Source organism: Anomalospiza imberbis, chromosome 11 (genome assembly GCF_031753505.1).
Source record: "Anomalospiza imberbis isolate Cuckoo-Finch-1a 21T00152 chromosome 11, ASM3175350v1, whole genome shotgun sequence".
In the NCBI taxonomy this organism is placed as follows: domain Eukaryota; kingdom Metazoa; phylum Chordata; class Aves; order Passeriformes; family Viduidae; genus Anomalospiza; species Anomalospiza imberbis.
In genome coordinates, this window is record NC_089691.1 from 15,265,324 (window position 1) to 15,282,475 (window position 17,152).

Consider the following 17,152-nt stretch of genomic DNA (forward strand, 5'->3'; position numbering starts at 1 on the left):
CCACAGCTCCTAAAGTGATGTGTGACGATGCAATGATTGATTTCCCACTCCAGGAAAAGTGGGTCATTGTACATGTTGTACCACAGCAGGCTGAACCAAGCTGGTCGTGCTGACATTGGGCTTTTACAGATTTGTTTTAAGAAGTTCAGACCTGAGGCAACTACTGTGAATATCCAGCCTGAACACCTCTGGTTTTTGATGGGAGCTCTGCCATTCTAAAATCTTCCTTAGCAGCTTAGAGAGATCTGAAGTCATCTGTGCTCCTCAGGAGACACTACTCTGATTATGCATTTTATATCTTACTTTCATGTTTGTGCCAAGAATGGAAAATGCAAAATTCCTCCAACTCCAAGATATGGGTCCAGTTTCAGGTTTGTCATTTTTCAAGAGAGAAAACCCTAAACGAATTTAAAAATATGTTTAAATATAAAATGGTGCAATTAACAGCTTTTCCAAAGGATTTTGAATTAGTGAGAAAAATACTAATTCAAACTGCTCTTTGAAAAGAAATCCACTGCTTTTACTCTTCTTTTGTGATATTGCAATAGTGTGTAATAACTTTTCTCATGTAATGAGACCTTTTGAAGCCCACTTTTAGATTGAAACACCTTAAGATTGCCTCTTATGATACCAGGGAGACATAATTTGAAGAGGCAGGTCTCAGTATTGGTGTAGAACGTGCCTCCCTATCTGCTGAAATAGAACAGCAAAGTTGCAAGCAGTTGCTGAAAGGGGAATATTTTGCAGGTTTTTCTGAACAGCCCAATAAGTAACTGAGCCCAGATGTCACAGCAGAATCCAAAAGGTCAGGGCAGGAGGGGATTTGATTTTGATTTTCATAAGAAAAAAAAAAAAAAATCAGGAAATTTAGCTCTTAAAATTGTATCTTTATTTTTATAAGAGTTGAAACCATATTCTGGGAAATGATTTAATGGACAAGTTGGATGAGACCTTTCTCCAAGGCCTATAAATTTTTGCTCTGCTTTAGACAAATCCATACACAAGTACCTTCTCTAATTTTTGCACACCCCAATGGGTAGTGTCCTCAAGGGCAGAGAATATCTAATCAGGTCCATAAATCTTTACACTTGAAAAATCCCTACTGGGATGAGCAGTTTTGGCCAATAAGGACTGCGCTTTTAACTTCCAACAGTGATTTTTGGCAGTCTTGACCTGGTATGTGGGGAGAAAGTAAAAGGAAAGGCTACAAATGTCTCCTGATGAGGGGCCCTTTGGATGCAGCATAATCCACTGCATTGGCATCTTGTGCTGAGTGGGGTAAACCTGGATGGACACAAAACCACTTGTAGACAGTGCTAATTACCTGAGGGCACTGCTCTGGTGACCCCTAAGCTGAGGAAGGGGGAGAGAAAATCACTGCCATTTCACAAATGACTTCCGAATTTTCCTACTCCGTTCCTCCTCCTGCCGACCATCTCCTCTCCTCTGGAAACACCACAAATGTGGAAGGTTTGCAGGTAAGTGAAGAGGAGCATAGCAAATGACAGAGCCAGAGCTGAGCACACTGCTCGCTGATAAACCTAGCCAAACCCTTTCCTTTCTGAAACTGAATCCCTGGAATGGATGTAATTAACGAACAGACAAAAACTACCACTGAATGAAATTTAAGCATCAGCAGACCACAGCACAGCCAGGAAATACCAAGTACAAACAACCATCCCTTCATCCTGGATTCACACCATTTTCTGCTTCTGTTTCCTGTGCAAAATTATCACCCATTCAGAAACTGCCGACGAGGCATGGAGGGGTTGTGGATGCAGAGTGGCTTGGGACAGCCTTCATCTGACTTTACAGAGACATCAAATAATTATCTTATTTTGAGGTGGCTCTCTGGAAATACGTAGTATAATGCACAATACTGGGAAAAAAATAGCAATTTTGTGGGATGCTTCCAGCAACATCCAGAATGATGAGTATTACTGGGGGAGGAAAAATCTATGTGATTCTGGGATAGTGAGGGTGGAGGTGTCTCTTGCAGTACCCAAAAAGATATCTGTCACTGGAGGAGAACAAAATCTGTATGATTTCCATGAGGATTTCTGGAAATACCCGGGCACAGCACCGAGCTGTGCGATTCTGTGGGGGACGGATTCGAAGGGGATGTGAAACTGCGTGGTTTTGGGGCGGGGAGGGGGGTCGGACCCCTCTGACAGCACCCCGAGTGATGCACACAAGTAGGGGGGGACCACGAAGGACAGGGCCCCCTCGCAGCACGCACCGGGGGGCGGCATAACGAGACAAGTAACTTCCAACAGACACCGCCGGGGCGACAGCGCGGAACCCGAAATTGCAAACGGCGAATTTCCGCGGCTCGGCGACACACCGGCCCCAAGCCCTCCGCTGCCGGCGGCGTCCTCCACAAATACACGCACACGGTCGGCGGGGCGGGAGCGTGCACGGGAGCGGGAGCGTGTACACGAGCGCGCCCCCGCCCCGCCGCCGCGGCCGCTTTAAGGGCGGCGGGGGCGCGCCGCCGGGGCGCCCGGCGCGCCGCCGCCTCTCCTCTCCTCGCCTCGCCGCCGCGCCGCGCTGCGCTCTCTCTCCCTCTCTCTCCCTCGCCCCGCTTTAAAGTCTCCGCCAGGATCCGGGCTCGCCCGCCACTTCCTGTACGGCAGGATGGAGCGCGCCGGGGCCCCGGCTGACCGCCGCCCGCCCGCCCGTGCGCGGAGGCGGCTGTGAGCGCCCCGTCCGCGGCATGCGCGCCCCGCCGCTGCTGCCCGCCTGAGCCGCGCCGCCCCGCGCCCGCCGAGCCGCGCGGGGGGGTCCCCGCGCCCCGCCGGCGCTCGTCTCTGTGCTCCCCCTGCCCCGCGCTTGGGGGGATTTTTTCCCCCGTAGAGGAGGCGAGCAGGAGCCCCCCGCTTTCTCCCGCAGGAACAGGGGTGCGGGGAGAAACTTATTTTCAACAAGTTTTTTTTTTTTTTTTTTTTGCCCCCTCCCCCCTTTTTTTTTTTTTTTTTTTTTTTTTTTTTTCTTCTCCCCCTGTGTGTTAATTATTTTAGCCCCTTTCCCCTTTCGATGTGCGGCTTTGGACATGCGGAGGCTACTGCAACCGTGTTGGTGGATCTTTTTCTTGAAAATCACCAGCTCCGTGCTCCATGATGTGGTGTGCTTCCCCGGTGAGTGAGCGCGGCGGCTGGGGGGGCTCCCGGTGCCTCGTCCACACGTGTCCGCGACCCCCGTGGGGAGCCGGCGGGGCACCCCGCGAGCGCGGAGGATGCGCCAGGGATCGCGGGGGCCCCTTTGCCGGGGCGGCCCCAGCGTTGGGTCTCCTCCCGCTCCACAGCACTCTCCCGGCTGCGGGCTGCGCTGCCCGCGAGTGGGGCCGTGAGCGGAGCACGGGCTCGGCTCCCCGCTCCCGGCGCGGTGTCCCCGGTCTCCGGTGCATTGCAGCGCCCGGCGGCGTGGGGCGGGCGCGGGTGGGGGGGTCCTTGCGCGCTGCTCTTCTTTCGTGGGGCTGCCTGGAGCTCCCTTTGTGCTGCGGGACCGCCGCTCGCCGCCCCGAAAGGCAGCATGACTCCGCGCTCCGACCCCGCGTCGCAGCCCCCCGGTTCCCCCTCCAGAAACTTCGCGGTGCGCGGGTCCCTGCCCTCCAGACCCCACTCGTGTCCGCGGTGGGGGTCTCGCCATGCCGCGTGCTGACCTTGGCAGGGCGAGGGGGAGTCCCGCGGGGCTGCGCGCCCGCATCGCACCGGGGCTGGAGCTGTGCGGCCGCCACCGCGCACCCGCGGGAGAGGGGCTCCGCGGGCGGGGGGCACTCGGCGACCACCGTACAGTTCTCCCCCCCCCCCCTCCCCACTTCGAACCCCACGGCCGGTGCCTGTGTATCGCTCCTCGCCCCGAGTCGAACCGCAGGGCTCGCGTGTGACGGGGCCGGGTGGGCGCTCGCCCGCCCCGCGCCCCGCGCCCCGCGCTGGGACGCGCGGCCCCGCCGCTCCCCCGGCCCGGGGGAACTCGCGGGGCTCGGGCTCCCGCCGCCGCCGCAGCGCCCGGGCCGCCCGCCAGGGGCGCTGTGGCGCCGCCGGCGCCCCCGCGGGGCGCGCTCCCCTCCGCCGGCGCGCAGCGCGGGCCCCGCCCGGCGCGCTCCCGCCGGGATCCGCGGCCGCTCCGGGCGGCCCGGGAGGGGCCGGGAGCCCCGAGGCATCCCGGGGTTGATTCTGCCCTGCGCGCCCTCCAGCCCGGCGGGGATGGGGCGGGAGGTGCGCGCGGCGTGAGGCGCCGGGGGCAGCGCGAGCCCCGCCGCCAGGGAACTGCCCCCACCGCGGCTTCTCCCGTCCTTGCCCTGGGCTCCTGAGCCTGCCCTGGTTCTTCGCCGCGGCCAGGTGTGCGAGAGTCGAACGAAATAACTGAATTCTGGAGGTTCTATAGGAACTTTCACTTATGTGTTCTTTTTTTTTCCATTAAAAAAAAAATTCTCCCTGGAATACCCTTTTTTTTTCTGACACCAAATGCAGAGCTAAGCAGATAGACCCATCCCATTCCTTCCAGCAGCTTCTCACATAGTAAAATGATTTGAAGCAGAAAGAAACTAAGTTGGGGAGAGGGTTAATACCTCTGCAGCTTTTGACGAAACATTTATCTTCTTTGTATTGATTTCTTCTCGATTTCAGCCCTTGGAGTGTGATGCCTTTCTCTCTGGTTCTGATATATATTGTATAGTAATTACATCTAGAAGGCAGGCTCCAGGAATGCTGCAGGAAAATAAGCCCTGATGTTGGTTTAATATGACAGTATTGTATGACTTGCTGATTTAGATCAGCGATGTTTGAACCAGATAATATTTGCATTATGGTTGGAATAAGATGGATGCAAGCAGAGGGTAGTAGGACGCTTGCAGAGTGTTGGTAAACTCTTTAATGCCAGAAGCCATAAAACAGCTGTGTAATACTCGGGAATGTTTCAGGGCTGTTCGTTGCTAAAGGTTTGCCTGGAAAGCAAACTATTTTCCAGAAAGGCTTTTATGCCTTTAGTTTTTGTTCAGAGCTACCATGTTAGAGCCTCTGAAGAGCAGCAGTACCTGGTGTGCGTGCAGCCGAGGGGTGTGAGTGGAACATCCTGATAAACGGGGACGCCTCGCTCTGATCCCGCACATCAGAGATGCCCGAGGCAGGAAAGCTGCAGGGAGGATCTCTGTGGGCTATAACAGGACATTGGTGCTGACAACATCCAATGGCAAATCATCGGAATTTGAGTTGGCAGGGAATCCCGGCCAGATATTAACCATTTACTATCTACCACAAATGCTTCTGTACCTTTTCATAGCATTTTCTAGAGAGGATTAAAGAAGTAAGGTATTTGTCAGCTTGGTTTTAATTTGTAAGCATCCTTCTTCCTTCTGCTTCATATCTAGCTCCCTTTAAATGGAAGAGAGGTCACTACTTGTTTTCTCCCCTGCAAATCACTTTACTTTGTGAGGAAACATAAAGGCTATTCTTTTTTTTTTTTTGTTCAGTAACAGTAAATGAACCATGTAGAAAATAAGTCTTTGCAGTATTTCTTTGTTAGTAGTGTTGTAATAGGGTTTCACTGTTCAAGTAGGTATTTTTGTTGTTGTTCCTTTGGTTGCAGTAAGAGAAAGGAGTCACTCTGGCAAAAAAAAAATGTGGGTAAGGGTTTCCTCTTTCTGAACAGTTTAGTGCATTTCTCTGTGAGCTTGTCACTGGTAATTGCATTGGTTAATAAATCAAACCAAGACAAGGTAAGGGAGGTTGTTTCCATGGGGTCTGTTTGCTCATTAATCTAAATTCACAGTACCAAAAATCAGTAAGACATAAATATTAACATTAAGGTGATATCCTTACTATCTGATTTCTTGGTGCTTTGCCAAGAGAGAGTAAATATTTTTTTGTAAAGGCAGAAGTACACATTTGTGCAATTCTTAGCTCTTCTTTGACATTCCTGTCATCTAAGGAATGACAATTGCTACCATTTTCTTAGGTTGGATGCATAAATAAAAGTGATTTTCTTGAGTCTAGATTAGCTCTTTGGTAATGAATCAAATTGTTGCTAACCTGGCAACTGCCTAAATGGTTTTGGATTTTGAGTCTTCAAAGATCTGAGCTGAGAGTTAATTTTGTATCTAACTGTCTTCTGCTTGGAGGAAAAATTACACTGGGAGCTATGCCTTATGAACTAAGTAAATACTTCTTCAGATATATTTAAAGGTACAGAGAAAACTGGCTTTGTCTAGTAAAGATTTTGCAGAGGAAGGTGCATTGTGCACGTAGAGAAATACGGAATGTACAGGAGAGGGCCCTCCAAGACTTTATTTAGTCCTGTGGCTTTTATGAAGATGACACTTTGTACATTTTAATTATCCCTTATTTTCAGTGCTGTTTCAAAATATGTTACAGGAAGTTGCTAATGGAGTCCTTGCAGATAAAGACAGTCAAGTGAGCCTTCCCAGGCTGCAAGAGCTGAGCTTGTGATTTGCTTCTTGGGGGGGAACTCCAGGGAGAGCTTTGCTGTCCCTTAGCAGGCTTGTGGTTAACGGGGCCTGGACCCAGCTTGCAAAAGTCTTCAAGTAGTCACAGGAGCTGTCTGTGCTAGCAGCCAGAGGAAGGGCTTCCTAAAGTTGGAAGGGAGGAAGAGGCATCACAGAAGGAAAGGATTTTAATACATTAAAAAAAAAAAAAAAAAAAAAAAAAAAAAAAAACCACCATAATTTGAGGGTAACTGGAATTTCCTTACCAATATTGCAATATCTACAAAGCCTGTATCCAGGCTGGGGATGTTGCTCTGCTTGGAAGGACAAGGAGGATATTTTGCCTGTGTGTATGAGTTAGGATTTCTTTTATTGCTCTCTTATGCCCTGTACCCTCTCTTTCTTGTCTAGGAAAGGAGGATGTAAGGGTTTCTGATCCTGTTCAGAAAAGGGGTGTCTTAGAGCAGTGATGACCTTCTGTGAGTCAAGCAGAGTTGTCATGTCCTTCACCTGTCCCACCTGCATCCACACTGGAAATCTTTGTGGAACAAATAGATCCTGCTTGGTACCATTAAAAAAATCACTGGAAATCACCTATTTATTCAGTAGGGTGATGGTTTCACTCCCAGTTTCTGGGTCTTTGCAAGGACAAGTGTTGGCATCAAGTTCTGTTAAGTTTAATAGTTGGAATTTGTTTCCAGTTACAGAAAAGACAGCTAACAGCTCTATCCATCTTATAATCAGTGCTCAAGGACTAACATACTTACAGTTTTCTGAAATAAATGTTATTAAAGTTGACTCTAATTTAAATGTTCAAGTTTCATGGTTAAATTAAGGAATGACTTCAAACTATTAATCTCAACTGTCCTTGGAAAAAAGTGCTAATCATTTGGTTGCTGCTTTTTCGCAGCCAAATGAACATGTGGCATGATGTGCTCTGAAGCCTAAGGGTCTAGTAATAACACTGTACTTTAGCTAATATATAACTTTAATTGGAGAAATTATGAAAAAATGAGCCTAATTTCTGTTTGCCCAAGTTATTGTGCTTCCATTTTTATTGAGCTGCTCCTGTGTGTTGATGAAATTGTAATTGTTTATGTTTATATGCTATGCTACTTTAAGTTTCATTCTAAACAACAATTCTTAAGTATTTTAGGAAGTGAAGCTTATCAGATGAATGTTTTTTAAAAATATGGAGTCATCTGAGGATTTAGCTATACACCATATGGGTTAATTTATCATTTATATATTCCTTCTGGGGACTGTTTGCTGCTTTAGTGTCTAAGTATCTCAAGTTTTCCCTTTTTCATGAGGTAAACCCATGTCAGTGTTTCCTCCAAGTGAAAACTGTGGATCTGCATCTTCTTGCACAGGTTGATGGGAACAGAACTTCACAGATTGCCAGGTACAGCCCAGTTGCACCATAAGTGACAGTTTTGTGAACGCGTGTATGGATCGGAAGCAAAGCAGAGAAGGAAGATGTGCATTAATGCACCCTTTCATCCTAAGCAGAAGAACCTGGGCTGTGGCCAACTGGTGGTGCCCAACTAGAGAATAACTTTTGATGGAAGCAACTAGTTTCCACATTTGTGTGTCCATAAACCTTTACAGAAAAAAAAAACCCAAAAAACCCACACACACAAAAATGATCCCTGAGTGCTGTTCATTTTTCCATTGCTCAGTATCTTGCCCTGGTGATCATGTTATCTGTATTGCAGGGTACAGATTACTTGCCCCAGGGCAAGTCAAATTGGTTTCTTCCTTTCAGTGGTTCTGACAGGTCCTCCAGTGCTCCAAGGTGGTCTCAGCCCACTTCACTGAGGACAAGCGTGCTCTTGAAGGAATCTGGGCTGCACTGGTTGTGTCTCCAAATGCTTGCATTTCAGTGTGCACTCATCTTCTTGAGGCACAGCTGCCAGGACACAGCAGATTCCAGCTTTATGCCTTGAGCTGTCACATATTTGTGGCCTAAGCAGAATCTCTTCCCACCCTGAAAGTGAACAGATGAATTAGGGAGCAGAATGCAAGCACAGCAATGATGTTGCTGAGATACTCCATGGATATTGCTGTTCTTGTCTTATTTTTCCTTTCCTCTGATATTACTGCTGGGAAGCTGGAGGAAGCAGTGGTGAGAATAAACTCCCTCCTTTGGAGGAGGAGGAGGAGTGAAGGCACAGGGCAGTAAAGGAGCTCAGAAGTTCATGCAGTCACTGTGTTTTGCTACACTGAATGGCTCACTTGACAGCAATTTGAATTAGTATTCAAGTGAACTATGGTTAAAGTAAATCAGTTACTGTATGGCCTTTTTTTCCATGTGGTTTTATTATGCATCTCCAAGTTTGCTTGGGAGTTGAAGTACTAGTGCTCTTAATTATGAAGTCATTTGAATAATGATGAACAATTTTCTAGAACTTAAAACATGTCTGCATCATGCACCTGCCAGCAGTACTGGCACATAAAATCTCAATTAATGTGGGTGTTGCAGTTTTTCTATGCACAAATGCGGCAGTGATGCCTGATGATGTTTATCCTGTCCAGTGCCTGCTTTGAGGGGCTTTGCATTCATAGTGTGGGGGCCTTTCTAAAGAAAATCTAGGTATTTTGAGACTTGGATGCTTAGCTTAGGAAATCTGCTTTGAAAAATCCTTTTCTCTGCTTGCAGAAATGTAATGAATGAAACCTTGAGCCCTGAAGAGCTGCAGTGGTATTTAGGAGCAAAATGCAGGATGTGATTTGGTCTTGTGGCAGCTGCTTTGTTCTTTTTTTGAAATAAAATGTGCCTGTCTCTCTGACAGAGTGCTGTTAAAAGTTCTGTTGGGAGTCAGTTTATTCAGCTGACAGGAAAGGAAAGCTATCTGGTAACTTCTCCCAGGCAAAGTGCAGAGTTGTTCAGTTTTCCCACACCTCACTCTTTCCATCTTCTGTCCTTGCAGGAGGCTTGCAAGAGACATAGGAAATGCTACAATACTTGCTTTAACAAAAGCAGTCCTTGCCCTTTTCTCGCTCCTATAAAAGTATCTACTTGGATTGTTTTTTGACAGTCTGAAGTCTTAGACCTGGAGTTCCTTGGAGAGGTTGTCAGGCTGGTTGATGACCAGTGTTGGTTGTCCCAGAGTGGAAGAGGACTTCAGTGTAAGAAGTGAACACTGAATAAGCAGGATATGATGGTAATGTTGTGCCAATGCACTGTAAAATTAATTTTTCTACTGCAGAGGTAAATAGAAACAGTTCTGGCCCATGTTGATGGTCCTCAACTGAAAGGAAATTACTTTCTTTTACTCTACATTTCTTTGAAACAAGAATGTCCCTGAAGTAACTCCCATCCCTGAGAACCACTCTCTACCTTTGTGTCAGTTTGATGTGCTTAGAAATGCTTCCCTGAATAATCTTCTTTCCCTTTCCCCACCTCCCCTCTCCCCTTCTGGATTTTACAAGAATTTGGTTTGTATCTTAGAAGGTAGTGAAGTTTGTGATGCATATCTCAAAATAAATAAGTTTTGACAAAGAGCTTTTTAGGGCACGTTTAATGAATTTATTTTTTGTCGACAAATGTTTCTGTTAAACCTCTGTGTAGTGGCCTCAACGTGAGGCTTGTGTCCAGCCATCCCTCCCCATTCCCAACCCCCTGGAAACAATAAAGATACCTAATAACTTTCAAATAATTAGGTGCAGATCTACATTGCTATCAAAATTGAGTTTAAGGATTAAATTTTTATAGACTTCCATTGGCATTTAGATTACTAGGGTGCTTTTAGACTTCTGGAGATTATGGTATAGATTTACTGCAGTCAAAGTAGAAATGAGGGATTGTGCAGCATGTCTGTCTCTTAGACATTGCATCCATTCACTGGATAGGCAGAGAGAAGCAGTTGAAAGTCTCTTCTTGTAGGTAGTTGACTTATTGTTGTTACAGTGCAGTAGCCTGTGTATTTTGTATTTAAATCCATGCTTAAAATGCAACTAAAATTTGCCTGTTGACAGCAGTTGCATCATATTTTAATTGGTGAGAAGTGCTAATGGAGTGTTCAGGTTCTAAAATTAGTTGTTTATTTTTCCTTCTTTGCCCAAGGGTTTTGCATCAGATTATATGGTTTCTGTATAACTGTTTGTGTTCTGAAGTGACACCTTTTTACAGTTTTAGCTATTTAAGTAAGTGTTAAAATTTGTGCTCAGTGACAGCAGCTTCAGAAACTGTGACTTTTAAAATTGTTTCTTACTACATTGTTTATGCATTGCAAAGCGCTTCCCTCCTGTTTACTGTGAATTAATTCATTGTTATATTTGCAAACTGGGGGTGCAAAATGTGCAAGTTCTGTTATTTCTTCTCTTGGTGCCATGGCAGATCCTCAGCTGCTGCACACCATCATGGCACGACTGCTGCTGCCGTTGCTGTGACAGCTTTCACCAGGTGAAGATTTGTCCCATAACCCTCATCATGACATCGTTCTGAAATACAGCTGTGCTTGCTATTGTCAATATTCCCTTTGGGTGGCCTTGTGTCAAAGGGGTGCTGTTTTAATACTGTCTTTATACTTCTCTGAAAGTTTTTCTTTTACCATGTGGTGAAATGTAAAACCACCTCCTAGTATGAGTCTGCCTGTGGTGAAGCAGAGATGTCCAGTCTGTCCATTAAAATTCTGGCTTTCTGGAGGATGCTTTATCATATGTATCAATCCTTGGAATGCTTTATCATATGTATCAGTCAGTTGTCTCTTTTAAATCAATTATTTGTGTGCTGCCCATTTTGAAATTATCCCAAGCTTCTTTCTATGAGCAAAGTACTTACCAAAATAAATAAGCCACCAAAAAAAGTGGTGCTTGAATTACTGAATATCAAACTATATATATACAACTACTTTAACAACTGTCTCTTATCTGTTTCACTTTTCCCTACTAGTTTAACCAGCCCTCTGATATTTTGTTACCATGGGAGTGTCCTGATTAACCCTTTGACCTGAACCTCAGAAACCGTTTGCCATGAGATTTTATCCAGTCCTTGAATAATCTTTTGTCAGAGTATGTTTTTTGTCCTTTTCTCTGGGTTTTTTTCTTTTTTTTTTCTTTTCTTTTTTTTTTTTTTTTAGAAAGGTGTGCACCAGAACTGACCACTGGTCTTGTTCATATTATGTATGTGCAATGCTCTTGCCCTTTCTGTTTGTCCAGGGATTTTCAGTGGCCTATTTTTCTGGTGCAGCAAGGAAGCTCATGTTGATTGTTTGCCTAGTATGACTTCTAGATCATTACTGGAGTCAGTGCTGAACAAAATATTCTGCTGTTCAGTGGATGTGGCCTGGATCACTGATTCTTAGGGCTTCTAACTTTATTTCCATAAGCTCTTCAAATTCATCTTCTTTCCCCTTTTAATTTTTTTTTTAATGTGCCTTGAATACTGCTATAAAGGGAATTTTAGAAATAGAAAGAAAGGCTTAATTCCTCTGCAGTCTTAGTGTCTCTAAGATAATTTCTTCTGGTTTTGTTTATTTCCTTTTTAAGCCAAACAGTTTTTAAGGGAGCAGCAATCCATGCATCCTTTTAACAGTCCAGGTGATGTGGAGTTCTCTAAAGAGCGTAACTCAGGCTTTGACTTCTGTCAGACACGGCACACTGAAGGTTTCACACAGCTCCAGAACCTGCCTGTGACCTTCTGGCTACACTTCTCACCCTGGTGTGATGACCCAAGATGAGCTCCATCACACCTGGAGTGGGTATTGCAATGTGGGTGCAATCCCAAGGAGGCAGTGGTTTCCCTGGGATGTGGGGAGGGTTTGCCCTGTCCATACCCTCACCCTGTTAGTGTTAATTGTGCTGCTGGTCTTGGTAGAAAGTGATTCTTTTCCTCCTCTGCTGGAAGTGGGTGGGGAGACTGGATATTGAGATGGATACTGTTTGCAAGAATTTAGATCTGCTCTGTTACTGTGACCCTGTTCCATTAGGGTGGCTGTAGGCACACAGTTTTTGGGAATTGGGAGTGGGGCTGGCCCAGCCTCATCCCCAGTGGGTCCAGCTGTGAGAAGCAGGTGAGCAGCACTGGCAGCAATGAGCCATGGAGTGCCCAGGGTCCAGTGTGGCTGTAGGCACACAGTTTTTGGGAATTGGGAGTGGGGCTGGCCCAGCCTCATCCCCAGTGGGTCCAGCTGTGAGAAGCAGGTGAGCAGCACTGGCAGCAATGAGCCATGGAGTGCCCAGGGGCACTGAGCAACCACCAAGGGGAACAGAGGGCACACAGTGCAGGGCATGAACATGAGGGGATAAAAGGTTGGGCTGAAGAACAAGGAGGGCAGATGCTTGCAGCCTTCTGAAGTGGCGTGGTGTTACTCTGTATGGGCAGACACCTGAAGCTTTCTGATGAGGTATGGTGTTACTGTGTTGGGGGAATACTTAAAGCCTTCTGAAATTGTGTAGTGATGCTCTGTGTATCGTGGCCATCTCAACTGTGACAGGTGGCCTCCCTTGGATGCTTTTAGCTTTTTACCTTGATTGCGTCTGATTTGCTTCATGTATCAAATGGTGAAAAAACAGCCCCTTCTCCCTCAGCTGATATTATCTGTGAAGAGCCTGGGGTATGCAAAGGTATGTGAGAAAGTGGAGAGATATTTATAACTAAAGGAGAGAGGGAGACCTGCCTTCCAAATATAGGAGCTTTCACAAATAACAGAAGACCTGATCTGTACCTACCAAGTAATGTTGGCTCAAGTTCTGTTGTGCTGAAAGGATCATAAATCATGCTTGATTGATCCTGATGCTCTGGTGTGCTTCAGGCAGGCCCTGGCAGTGCATGCTGTCTGGAGAGCAGAGCAGAGTGACCAGGCAGTTTGCCAGGAAGGTTTTAATTAGCCTTTAACAGGATGGGCTGGATGGCCATCACCAAAAGTCCCTTCTAGTGTTCTGTGCTGCACACACTCTTGCTGTGCACCCCGAGCCCTGCTCTGTGTCCCTGCTGGCTCTGGAGGCTGGAGTGCAGAGGATCAGAGCTGCTGCAGCCTGGCAGACTGGAGCTGCAGGCTCCTGTGCAGGGATGGGCAGCGTGGTGCTGATTCTGGGACTTGCTAGAGCGTGAAGCCTGTGAGTAATGGTAATGGGAACGTATTTCAATTTGTAACACATTCTCCTGTATCAAGATTGGACTGCTTCTATTCTGTTCCACATGTGCATCACTTGGGGAAACATGCTGATAGTACTAAACATTTAATTGCTTCTCTTGATTTTATTTGTAAATTAGAATCTAGAGGATCTGTGAGGAAAAAAAAACCCAGAGCTTAATTGGACAACATTTTAGAGTTGCTAAAGAAAAGAGAACGTAGCTCTACAGCTTTTGGAGCTGAGACAAATGCAAACTTATTTATTGATCCATACATATGATATCATATTTTAACTACTGTCTAAACTGGAGGTCATCTCTGTACTAGATTGCTTAAGAATCTGTCTATCTTATCACATCTTGTACTCATTTATAGTTGTTTCCATTTCTGGCTTTGTTGGAGAGACAGCTAGTGTTTCAACCTAAATTAAAATCAATAAGAAGCAATTTCGTTTGTTTTTTAACTACTAGAGCAGACTTTTTTTTTTTTTAAGTGAGTCTCTGTGTGTTCAACTAAGTCACTTGGTTTTTTCCATCAAGATAATTGCCAGGCCTCATTAATTCCTAATTTTTGCATATGTAGGAATTGGTTTATTTTCCAATGTACCTAACAAAATGTCAAATATGATTTAAAAATAAGCACTTACTCTAAGTCATCACCGAGAAATAAATGCAGTAAAAATTACTTGGCAGTTAGAAGTAGTTTAAAAATATCTTGGGGGCTGTAGTGAATGTTGAGACCCTGGAGTCCTGCACTGGCAAGGTAGCTCAGGCTTTCCCTGGCACATTTGGGCAGTGATCTGTGGGGATGACTTCCAGTGGAAAAAGCAGAGTCTGGGTCTCTGTGCTTTCAGTCTTTGGCTAGGATATTTCTGCATTATGCCAATTCATGTAAGAAGCTGTTGTGTTGTCAGCTGGCTTTTACCCCACAGCCAGCAGATTGCCAGCAATAACAATTACCCTGAGTCAAATTCAGCATGGAATTCACACTGCAGCAGTGCTGGGGCTTCCCAGGTAAGGCAATGGTGAGCCATCATGTGCTCTTAGAGAAAACACCTGGAGACAGTGCTCTGATGAAATGTCCAAAAGAGGAAGTGTTGCTGCTCTTGTGAGTTGATCACAGGGTGATCAGGGTGACAAGGAAATCTTCCTTGGTGGTTTGCTGGAAAAGTAAATGCCTGTATTTTTATCGGGTGGTTCTTTGGGTTGCTGTGATCTTGCTCAATGCTTCATGTAATTTAAGAAACGTTGAAGAATTCCTGGAATGCTTAATTCTGAATGCAAGACCCTTTACTTGGTCTAAACCTCATTTCCTGTTTGACCTTCCTTTGAAGTGCCTAAGTGTTATGAGATACCTGTTACTTGAATTTCTTGGCTTCATTTTTCTCTCACCTTTTCTTTTCCTTCTGCTTGCTTTGATTCAGATATGTTCATGAGTTAAGGAAGAGGGCAAACCAAGGGCAAAAAAAGGCTGATCTAGCTACTTGGTAATCAAAGCAAGAGACTGCTCTCAAGTTAACAGTGAAAGTAGTGTTTTGTAGGAACAAAACATAATCAGTAACTAGATGATATGATGAAGAGCACATTTCCTTCACCCTTGGAGGCAGCATAGGAGTTGTGTATGAATTTCCTGAATTTGGTGACAGAACAGCAAATTAGTTAGCTAATAACTTAAAACCACACAGCAATTCATGTTTATGTGCCAAGAAACCAGCTGTGTTTAAAAATACATAAGCACACCTGGGATCCAGAGATCTAAGGTAAAAGTGACTTGTCCACATACTAGTGACACCTATCCTAAGAATCCCAAGCCATGGTTCAGTGTAAGGAGTAATACATCACAGCACAAACAGATGCTCTGCCAAAAAGGTAATTAATACTTCATGTCAAGCACTATCTGCATGTACTGTTTTCCTTATTTCATGCTATTAAGCAGTGTGACCTTTTCTCTTTCAACAATTAGTTTCCAAGGTGAAAACCAACTTAGGAAGAAAATTAACTTTTTTTCATTGGTTCTGAGGAGTCTTATAATTTCACAGTAGTCTTGATTACACTTTCACACTGTACAGTTTTGACTTCTGTCTTGATCAATAACTCTTCATTCCTGTAGTTTGAGATTGCATTCCCCCCTTCACTCCTGTATTTGGGAGACATGATCAGGCATTTTGGGTGCAGAGATGGAGGAGGTTTCCAAGATGCTCACTGTCAATGAGTAGCAACTCCACCTTGTCTCATTTGCACTCTCTTAGTAACACGTTCACTTGCTAAAAAGCTGAAGATCAGGACAGAATTACTGATGTGCCTGACAGTTGTGCTTTTAGTTGAACTGAGGCTATGAGCACTTCATTTATATAATGAAGCAGCTCTCTTTCTTTGCAAAACCAGGTGTTTCTAAACTATGTATGCTATGAGACATAGACCTTACAATTTGGTTTTTACAGTCTCTTTGCTTCTGATTTGCCTTTTTGCTTCTATTTGTGTAGTAAAGGCCATCCTGGAGTTTGCTACTTTCAGTTGGATTCATTGGACATTATGTTGAAGCATATGGGCCTCACTCAAAGTGTTCTTTCTTGGTGAGGTGGACATGAAATACATGGCTTTGGTGAACACTTTTCTACTGGCTGGCTGGGGCATGCAATACTGAGTGAAATAAAGGATCAAAGCCAGGGGTAGTGTCCTGTCTGCTCTGGAAAGCTGATGAACTATCCAGTGTTTCCCCTGGTGCCTTTCACTGACCTTGTTGTGATTGATACAGGCAGCATCAGCAAATCTGGACCTTTCTGCCTGCCCTTGCTGTCTGTAGACATGTGCTCTCTGAGAGGCCTGCTCAGTGTTTGTGTTTTATGATGTGACTCTGCTGTCCTGCCTTCCAGGATGACATTGCAGTGGTGCCAAGGTGGCTGTGAAGGAGCTAATGCTGTGGGTTTGGATATATAACAAAAAAGAGCTCCAGAGACCTTTCAGCTGGACTTTTAAGGATAATGCAGTGTTAATGTCTTTAGTATTTGCAGCATCTCATAGAAATACCTTAGACTGAAGAATTGTATATTACTCAGAACTATCAATGACTTCAGAGAACTGCTTTGCTATTCCTTTGTCCTTTCATTCTTGTCTGTCTTTGACTCATGGCTTGTTCTGATGGTCACTGCTCTGTGGTTCTTCTGATTGTGTTTGCCATGTGTGCTCTTGAGTTGTTCTCCTTGGCTGCAAAACCAAAACCCAGCAGGAGGTGCAGTGCTGACTTCCTGAGCACTGTGCTGTCCTTGCTTGTAGGTATTTGCCTCTCATCTGCAGGAATCCTCCCACTGGGACTGGGGGCTCCTTTCTTTGCCCTGTCCCTCTCTGGTGTAGCTGGGCCTTTACACTCAGGCAGGGTTACACTCAGGCCCTTAGGTGGGCTGCAGGAGGAGTTTGGGTTCCTGGATGCATGGCTGTGGGTAGCTGTGTCATCCATCCCCCTGGAGCTGAGCAGCTGGAGCTCTTTTCCAGACACCTGGACCTGATTTCTCAGATATTTATCGTCTCTGGTAAGGAGGATGCTCTGGTGCTATTGGATCACTGTCTGATACCAGAATAGGTTTCTTCCATTAGTAAAGCAGTAGGTAGAATATGGAATAGAACAAATATTCAGC

General features: G+C 45.6%; 1 protein-coding gene across 1 annotated transcript in view; it reads left to right on the plus strand.

Annotated features, from left to right (window-relative positions):
* The first annotated feature begins 2,528 nt into the window (after positions 1-2,528).
* PTPRG (protein tyrosine phosphatase receptor type G) overlaps positions 2,529-17,152 on the plus strand; it is a 389,287-nt gene continuing 374,663 nt past the window's right edge. Inside the window, exon 1 of the mRNA XM_068202110.1 lies at positions 2,529-3,137. Within this exon, the coding sequence (XP_068058211.1) occupies positions 3,053-3,137 (85 nt within the window). The 5' untranslated portion in view covers positions 2,529-3,052. The remainder of the gene's footprint in view (positions 3,138-17,152) is intronic.